This window comes from Barbatula barbatula (genome assembly GCF_947034865.1).
Source record: "Barbatula barbatula genome assembly, chromosome: 23".
Taxonomy (NCBI): Eukaryota; Metazoa; Chordata; class Actinopteri; order Cypriniformes; family Nemacheilidae; genus Barbatula; species Barbatula barbatula.
In genome coordinates this window covers 10,185,882-10,195,526 of record NC_136786.1, presented here as the reverse complement: position 1 = coordinate 10,195,526, position 9,645 = coordinate 10,185,882, and the positions used below count along the sequence as shown (strand labels likewise).

General features: G+C 35.8%; 1 protein-coding gene across 1 annotated transcript; it reads left to right on the top strand.

The window, feature by feature from the left end:
* The first annotated feature begins 2,038 nt into the window (after positions 1 to 2,038).
* On the top strand, positions 2,039 to 8,404 carry LOC306889092 (pancreatic secretory granule membrane major glycoprotein GP2-like). Its single transcript, XM_079447797.1, has 13 exons — positions 2,039 to 2,273; positions 2,520 to 2,719; positions 3,192 to 3,329; positions 3,455 to 3,569; positions 3,966 to 4,164; positions 4,896 to 5,037; positions 5,583 to 5,738; positions 5,829 to 5,884; positions 6,334 to 6,509; positions 6,648 to 7,048; positions 7,269 to 7,365; positions 7,450 to 7,630; positions 7,985 to 8,404. Exons 1-13 carry the CDS (start codon positions 2,148 to 2,150, stop codon positions 8,137 to 8,139), a joined length of 2,142 nt encoding a protein of 713 aa, XP_079303923.1. The 5' UTR covers positions 2,039 to 2,147; the 3' UTR covers positions 8,140 to 8,404.
* Positions 8,405 to 9,645: the final 1,241 nt, after the last annotated feature.

The window sequence follows — 9,645 nt, the reverse complement described above, 5'->3', positions numbered from 1 at the left end:
TCAACACATTTCCTAGGTATCTTTCTTACCTCACCAGACTTCAGATGTTTTTTTTTGTTTGCTATGGGAACTGAGAATGTCATCCGCTGTTTTACCTTCATTTAATCTGATGCTCTGGCATTTTGTTTAAAAGATGGCTGACAGACAGCAGCTTTCTCGAATAATGAGTTCTCTGAAATGAATATGTGTGCTTTGCTGTTGACTCACAGGCACTGCTAGGATGTTGAGGGGTGTTGCCAGGGGGTTGCTATGGTTACTGTTGCTAAGTCACCGAAGTCCTGGGTCATTACTTCAGTGTTATATGCAGTAAGTGTTTTAATATTTTATACTGTTTTATTTAGTGTTTTATCATTGCAAAATAATGACCTGTATTAGGTCATTATTCCAGTGTAAGATAATTAATGACAATTAATCCAATCCCGAACAAAAATGCTGATTTTAAATTTTTGTTCCATTGAAGCACAAAGTATGCTTTTTGGACGATTCCCAGATCGAGCTGGGATAACATGAATCACAAGGAGTTCATGCCGGCACAAACACATGCTGCTATTGAATCAAACAGGTAAACGAATGGACCAGTTACTAACTAAAACCTTAATAAACCTTTTAGGCCAATACAATGTATGAATAAAAATCTAGCTATAAATGGGGAAACAAATGCAAATTAATTTTTTTTACTTGTGGTGTCACAAGCCACTGAGCCCAGCATTGCATGGGACACGATGTTCTGGCAGCACGGGTTCTAACATAACATCCATAAAAATACATGTTTCATTCCTCTGTGCATCAGACCTGCTAATGTATGTGATGTTCTTCATTTTAAATCCTGCTGGCGCCCCCTGGTGCTCATTCACAGAAACCGCTTCTCTCTGCACCCAACCCATCAACATCCTCTTTAAAAAAACAAATTATGCAATTTTTGATTATCAATTTTTAGTCTTTAAACTAAACTTTAGTCTTAAATGCAGATGTAAATTTACCAATGTAAAGCATTTTGTAATTCATCATTCTCCCACGCGACTCTATAGATTGTCAATGGTTTAATGTCTTATGCAACGAGTGCAGTTTCAGTGCAATGCTCTGCAGTGATGATTGACACATACAAGCACTGAATCAGCGCTGAAAAGCGTCTGTAATTTCACAGCAAATATTACCCACAAAGTGACGCTGACATCTATAGATAAAAAAGCAACATAAATTGTTATCAATTGTTGGTGTGCAAATACATCGATTATATTGGTGTTATGATATTTTGAGCTAAAAAAAATTATTGTACTGGTTCAATTGTCACGTGTGGTTGATGTGTAGTAGTTGGCATTTTCTGCCATCTGCTGAACAGTATTTGCATCACCGTAGTCCTGCTTCAGTGCCATCAGCTGGATAACCAAAAAAAGGGCAACCAACATATTATTCCTGCCAAATACAGTACTTATGACTTATAGTGTGTAGTTGTAAAGTTTAGGGATTGTTCTGACGTTTTTTAACATATACATGGCTAAAATGTGCCTGCCTAATAATATTTCTAATATTTTTTTTCATTAGGCTATTTTTGGTGCCCCCTCAGCACTTGGTGGTCTACACACAGCGCGTGATGCGTGTGGTGGGAGCGGCGGTGCTGTGTTTCCCTGTGTTTTTGGTTTGTGAAATAGTAAACTAAGAACATAATACTGCTGGGCTAACACACATATCGGTAACACTACTCTTACATGTGATGGCGATTGGGATCAGAGAGGAAATCCTTTAATTTTTGAAACACAGCTAATATAGCTTGTACAGCTATAATGACATACAAAAAAAACATACGAGAGAAAATCTCATGTTTACTTTGTTCAATTATTCAAGCAGTGTAAACAACATATATGGTTATACAGCCAGAGCCCTGACTTTAAACCAATTGAGCATCTCTGGAGAGACCTGAAAATGGCTGTCCACCAACGTTTACAAGCATGTAGAATATGTTAATAATCATGTTGCCATCAGGAAATAACCACTGAAAACAGATATCCCTGTGACTTAAGGAAACTGGTAAGTGTTATCAGAAAGACCTTTTTTGTGGATTAAACCGGTAGAACAAGCCAGACAGTAAAAGTGTTCATGCAGTTCTTTGTGTATGTGGCTTTGCTCACTGTGTTGTTTTATTAAACAATATGTCAAACACTGCGTTGCTTCTGCTGCTGATCTGCTTAGCCTTCTCTGTTGATCCAGCCGTTGGTTTCTATGGGGGGTCAATTACTTTTACACCTGGAAACAGATATCCAGATGGAACAGTGGAGGTAAGGCCAGAGTATTACACCCTTCAATCGTAAATTGACTATAAAATGAGGAGTCAGAAATTTGATTTTAATAATTTATATTCAAATAATGTATTTTTTGTATTATATATTGACTTTAGTTTTTTTAATTAGCTTTTATATTTATATGATTAGTTTTTTAATTTTAGTTAAATATTTAGTAACTTTGTTATATGCATTTCATTGTTTATTTGTTAACTTTTTGTGTGTTGTGTGTGTTCCTGTCAGATGGATTTTTACTACAGAGAATCGGGAAGAGGGCCCTGTGATCCAAAGTACTCATGGCAGTGTGAAACTGAAGATTGTGGACATCTCACATCTGCAGAACCTCAGCTGACGTATCAGGACCGCAATGATCAAAGCTCATGGTGTCAGACAGAGCGTCACATGATCACTAATGTCACCAGTAATGACCTTTTTATTCTGGGGTAAGATTAATAAAATCACATTATTACTCTCAAATATTACTAATAGTGATCTGGCATATTCTATGAAAAAAAGAAATTAAAGACATATGTTGATGCCATCAAATATGGTGGAAAACTTTTTTATTAGTGGCCCTTAGAGACAGATGCTAATGGTCATCTATGTATATTTATCTATGTTTAAGATTTCTAAATTCATGAGTCATGATTGTTCATTTATGTTTTATTCCCATTGGTTTTAATTTGATTTTTTAAATGACACAATAGTCATAAATATTTTATCTCATTACAGTGTGAACAGTAGGTCAAACTATTCTAACAACTTAATGTTCTATAACATAATTACAACACAGCTATTACATTGCAATTACATATTAGGAAAACTTTTTTAAATCACCATTTTGACATTACAGAAGCTATGCTTTATGACTATAGATGATAAGGGAATGTTTTATCATTTTAAATCTTTTTTCAGTGGAAGAAGTTGCTGCTGGGCAAATAATGTCAATGATATCCGTGAATTGTCACTTCACACTCTTGTGGACGCAAGACGACGTTCAGACACTCGCACTCCAAACAGATCTCCAATTTCAGCAGCAATTCCAAACATGAGGTTTGCTTGAAATTAAACAATATCTGATAACTACCTATACATCTACATCACTGTAAACCACTGAACTATGTCCGTGAGAGAAAAAAAGTGACCGTAATCTATTCTTTCATAATGATGCAAATCAGGGTTCCACAGAACTGCTTTGAGACTCTTCAACTGCTGGCATATGATCCTGACAGAGATGAAGTGAGATGCAAGTGTCCATCTTGTAATCAACACCCAAACATATATGTTGATGAGGTAATGTTTACTCTATGTGAAAACATCTTATACGGATTGTAGAGAGGACAAACATGGCAATGCCATAAGGGCAATACCACTTACATTTCCTTCTCTAAAAATGACCCCATTGGTCATTTATGCGAGAGGCTTACTACCACTTCTAGTTAAGCACCCCCTAGCTGCCCTGAAAAACAACATCATGAAATGATGTTTGAGCTTATTCCCAAAAGCAAAAATGTAACTTTTGTAAGGAGGTAATAAGCTTAATTACAAGAACAAATACTGTAAACAAAGATGGCGAACAACAGAAACAATACAATATACTGTATAGTGTACATTTAGTCTATACTTTAAGACAATTGAAAATTCCAGATATGTGTTCATTGTTTTTAAAGCATATCACATTGTGTCCAGGGGTTGTGTGCTCTGAAGAGAAATGGTTTGTTGGCTGTGGGACTGCATGCGTTTCAACTCATTCTGGAAGATTATTCTGTTTCAAACATCACTCTGACAAATGGAAAAGGGATTTCCACACTCAGAAATGCTTTAAACTGGACCACAGGCAGTGATGCAACTCCTCTCAGTCAAGTTCCACTGCAGTTTGCGGTTGAAAGTGAGTGACGATCACTTAAAGAGAATTCTGTCAATATTTACTCTTTAGTACAATATTTAATCAAACGATAATTTTTTCCTATATGCAAAAAGAGACAATTTAATTTAAATACTATACAATAAGATTTTCATTTACAGACTGCAAAAAATGAACATGGAAAATTAATGTTACTTAGTATTTTTGACTTGTTTTGTAGCATAAATATCTAAAAATATGGTTAATAAAGGTACATTTACTTGACAAGAAAAGTTATATACAATTTTGTTTTCAGAAAAAATATATAGAAATTAAGTAACATATCTGCCAGTGAGGTAAAAAAACTTCAATAAAGTTTTACCTCTTTATTAGAGATTTAAGTCAAGTTTATTTTCCCATTAGCAGATATTTTTGCCTTAATTTCTTTCCGTTCATTTGGTCACTTTTCTTTTTAAAACAATACTGTAGTTTTCTATATTTATATGACAAAACAAAATATTAAGAAATGTATCATGTTATCGTCAGGTCACTGGGAATTGTCACGGTGCTCCTGATGGCTAGTCCAGGCCTGGACAGACACTATATGTCCTTTTATTTAAGTCCAACCTTAAATTCATTTTAGATGCATTAGATTTTGATAAATGTCACTAGTTTTGACAATGCTTTGTACAGAGTTGTTGGAGTTGCAAAGTCTAAATGTCTTTATTGTGCAGTATAAGGGCATTTAAAACAGTTTACCCTGTATACATTTGCAGTTCTTCCTCCAGTTGAGAGCTGTGTACCAGGAGTCACCAGTCCAATGTTCTTGACACCCACTCCTTTACATGGAGATGTGCAGCATGCAGCTTTGGGAAAGACTCATGTCATCACCCTGCGTGCCCAAAGCTCAGGCAGCAGGTCTGAAATAAACACAAAACTACAAAATAAAATATCCTTTATCAGATTGGTCTGTATCAGATTTATCGCTAGGCAGAGGTTAAATAGTGTCAAAAACACATGATAGATATATTCAAGTTGGCAGATCAATGTGTTAACAAGTAGACATGGAACTACAAAAAATAAACACGAAACTACAAATAAAACACAATGTTCTCTACATTTTATTTTCACAAAAGTCAGGGCATTCTGAATAACCATAGTCAGCAGATGTTGAAATTCAATATAGTTTACTCTATTAACATATTACACAAACATATGACTTTTGTATATGAAATCAGATAAGATTAATCAGATTGGTCTGTATCAGATTTATCGCTAGGCAGAGGTTAAATATGTGTCAACAACACATGATAAACATGTATAATCAAGTTACCAGATCACTGGTTTAACAAGTCGACATGCCCACTTGATCCAGTTTGTTCCAGAACAAGTTTGACATGTAATGACTATGTACTGCACCAGACCAGTAAATCTTATCTGATCTTACTGTTATTCTTGTGCAGGATCTATGACTTTCAGGTGAGTACTCCTTGGAATATGTCAAAGTCCTTACAGAGTGAGAGTGATGGGGTTACCGTGGCAACACTGACCTGGACCCCACAGGTAAAAGACCTCCATCGTCACGTACCCGTGTGTTTCTCTGCCGAGACACCTCACAGGTAGAAGAAAGTCTGTGTTGTGGCTCACTGTTTAGGTTTAACTGGTCAAGTTTCTCAAAAGCTTATGTTTGTCTTTTTCTTCTTCATCAGCCAGTCAAAGATGAGATGCATTGTGGTGATTGTGGCAAAATTAGAGGTTCTCTCAGGTAAACAAAGTTTAAGTAATTAGACACACAGTTGACCCTAAAAAGGAGAGTCTGTTCTCATTTACTCAAAAGGAAAGTCATATTCGTGCAAATCTGTGTTTTTGTTGTGATTTTCGTGATAACAGAGATGGAATGTAAATGTACAGGTTGCAATTGAAAGAGCAAAAAGCAGTGCTAAGAAGTGAAAGATCCTACAAAATGTTAATTTTCAAAGAGGCTGAGAAAAGGATACAACGAGGTGCAAACTTTCCAAAAAGCATGTACTTTCTTCAATGGGCATAGCAACTATAAAAACATACCTGCGATGTGAAAGCCCCTATAGATTTAGGACAGCATTAAATGATGACAACAATTTCTGTTTTGGGTGAACTTTCCTTTGAAAAATGGGAAGACACTCTAGAAACTCAAGACTCACCACTAAACGTATACTGTATACATTGTCTCTCAAGGTGAAGCTGACGTCCTTTGTGAAGATAATCATATCAGCATTGCAGTACAAAAAACCTCCATGAAGGGGATTGACCAGAACTGGCTCCAACTGAGAGACCCCACATGCTCTCTTACCTCCAATGAAACTCATATTCTAGGCACCATGTCCCTTAATACCTGCGGCACTACAATTGAGGTAAACTATCTACTTTTTATACATGTGTCCTTCAACCCAAGTTGTAAACCATCAGTCTAATGACATGTATCTCTTTTTTTCTGTTTTACATGTGCATTCAAAACACATCTGCACACTATCTTCTTCAACAACAACCAGGAATCCGGAGATTTCCTGGTCTTCAAAAATGAGATCAATTCTTTTGAGAACCCCAATGAAGTAATAACCAGACGCAGTCAAGTTAAGATCAGCTTCTCTTGTCAGTATCCAAGAGTGTCCAGTGTCTCAAACCACTACAAGAACCTTAAATCAGACTACATCTTTACTGAATCCAGCTTTGGCACTTTCGGTTACTCGTTTTATATTTATACTGACCAAAACTTCAGTAGACAAGTGGATTCCAGCCTGCATGCAGTGGAGGTGAATTTGATGGATGTGCTCTACATGGGCATTGAAGCCCATTCTGCTCTACCAGACATAAGACTCTTTGTTGAGTCTTGCAGGGCAACGCCAGATGACAACCCATATAGTGTTCTCTATTATGACATCATCAAAAATGGGTGAGGCCGGCCCTCATGCTGTGTCCAAACCATATTCAACATGATAGCGACAAGCCATAAAATGGCAAATAAAAAATAGTCCAAATTAATAAAGGGAAGAACGTTAAATGATCTGTACAATAGTGATCACATTTCAATACACATGAATGAAGAATACACATAAATTATAACTTTCACCATGTCATCAAAGTCACTGAGCTCTTTTAATGTTTTTCTACAGATGTGTTTTGGATGATACAGTCAATGTCTATTCTAGTGATATAAGAGAGTTTAAATTTGGGATCAAAGCTTTTAAATTCACAGGAGACTTCAATGAGGTACAGCAGATTCTTGTAAAGTTAATGTTCCTCATGTTATGAGTAGAAACATTCAACCACAAGAAACTATGATTCTGTTGGCAGGTGTACATTAGCTGCTCTGTAATTCTATGCACTGAAGCAAGTTCGAACTCCAGATGTGCCGAAGGCTGCCTAGAGGGAACCGCACGCAGATTCAAAAGAGATGTGACCCAAGAAACTGCCACACATTACATCACTCAGGGTCCCTTCCGTGTGTTGAGAAAAAATCAGCATTCTGCATCAGGTACATCAGGACGATATTACAAAAACATGGGAATTCACAAGATCTAGCATGCACTTGAAATGAGAAAATTGGAAATATGAAAACAGAAATACGTTTGTCAAAAATCCTTAACTTTTACAAACACTGGCTTAATGTTCTGGATTTGCCTCTTGGGTTAATGCAAACTTTTTTTTGTGCAGAAATGCCATGTGTTACACTTGATTGAAAGGAAATTTGCCCCATGACCACAGCTATTACAGAAAATGCACATTAATTTCACAAACATATCAAAAACTATACGGGTTTGCCTATATAAAGAAGATTGTTCCATATCGTTGTCATGAATGTATCCTTATTGATCTTTTAATTTTGCAGCTTCAGAAAATGGAGGTTCTCTCCACATCAGTGTAGGCACCGGTGTCTTTGCTGGACTCTTCATCCTCGGTCTTTTGACACTGTTGGGACTGTTGGTGTATAATGCAAAAAAAGCAATAGCACAAGACCGCATGTATCTGTTATCCAGCTTCTGAGATACATCAGTGTGTCGCATACCGTATCTGTCTCTCTTTCTGCTGTCTACAGTATGTCTTTATGTATCTACAAACACACACTGTTTTCATATTTTATAGGGACTTTCCATAGACAATGATTTTTCTAGCAATGAATAAAGAAATAAAAAATGTTAATAAATAAGAGACATGTTTGGTCATTGATGATTGGCTGAAATTGTGATATCTGAGTAAAACGTAATTTTTTTTCATTTGAAATAAAAATGTTTGCACATAAATTAACTGTTACAAACGTTTTATCCTTTCATATTTCTTTAAATCTACACGTAAAATACATAATTCACCAAATATGCATTTTGCAATCTAACTCAAACGCTAAAGGTAAACATTTGCTATCTTTTATAGGTGTTTTATTTAATTCATCTTAAAAGAAAAATTACAGCTTTGTTGTGTGCACAAATGAAAAAGATTCTGACTCATTTGTGGCGCTTTTAATCTAAAAGTAACCCTCAACGCTCAAGGAAAGATGTTTAGCGTTTAGTATGGTGACTGATTCCAATGATTAAGAATGTAGTGTTGTGCGACAGTAACCATTTGAAGGTGGGCAGAGTTTTCTTGCTGACACTCTTGGCTACTCGAAGTAAGGTAAGAAGTACAAAATCATACGACTTCAATGAGACATGAGATTGATGTGTGATTGATTACACAATTGACATATTTTGCTATTATGCACTGTGAACTTATCCAACTCCAAATATGCTAAAAGAATGAAGAATATGTGGTTTCATTAGGATTTCCAGGAACTTCAGTAGTATATGCCAAATACAAATTTCTCAAGTTCCCGCACAAGAACAATCAAGACATCTTTCACTGGAAAACTGTAAGCAGCACTGGAATTTCACGTTCTTTAACACTTTACACTATCATTAAAACACACAAAATAATACACTTATTTACAATTAAACTTACTTTTAAAGGAAAATTCGCCCCAAATGTTTAATTCTGTCATCATTTACCCATTGGCTACCCATTAAGTATCGTATTGACTTTAAAGTTCTTTTAATCACTTATAAAGCCTTAAAGGGTTTAGCCCCTACCTACCTAACAGAGCTTCTATCACACTACAACCCATCACGCTCTCTAAGATCTCAAAACGCACGACTTTTGATAATACCTAGAATAACTAAATCCACCAAAGGGGGTCGAGCTTTCTCATACGTAGCACCTAAACTCTGGAATAGCCTTCCTGATATTATTCGAGGATCAGACACACTCGCCCAATTTAAATCTAGACTAAAGACGCATCTTTTCAGCCAAGCATTCACTTAATGCAACATATGCTAAATAAACCACCAGGAGATGCTGACATTAGATATTATTTACTAGAATAATTTAATTTAAACAAACAAAAAAATATTAGTAAACTCAACAAATTCATTTATTGAGTTAACTAATATTTTTAAGGCAACAAGGTAATTATTTTTTACAGTGTATACAAAAAATGTACATGAAACTGGTTTATAACTT

Bases quoted from the DNA above. Each gene is read 5' to 3' on its own strand.
- LOC306889092 (XM_079447797.1), top strand. From the start codon at position 2,148: ATGTCAAACACTGCGTTGCTTCTGCTGCTGATCTGCTTAGCCTTCTCT. The intron at 7,366-7,449 runs GTACAGCAGATT...TTCTGTTGGCAG, and splicing joins TCACAGGAGACTTCAATGAG to GTGTACATTAGCTGCTCTGT. The intron at 7,631-7,984 runs GTACATCAGGAC...TTAATTTTGCAG, and splicing joins AAATCAGCATTCTGCATCAG to CTTCAGAAAATGGAGGTTCT.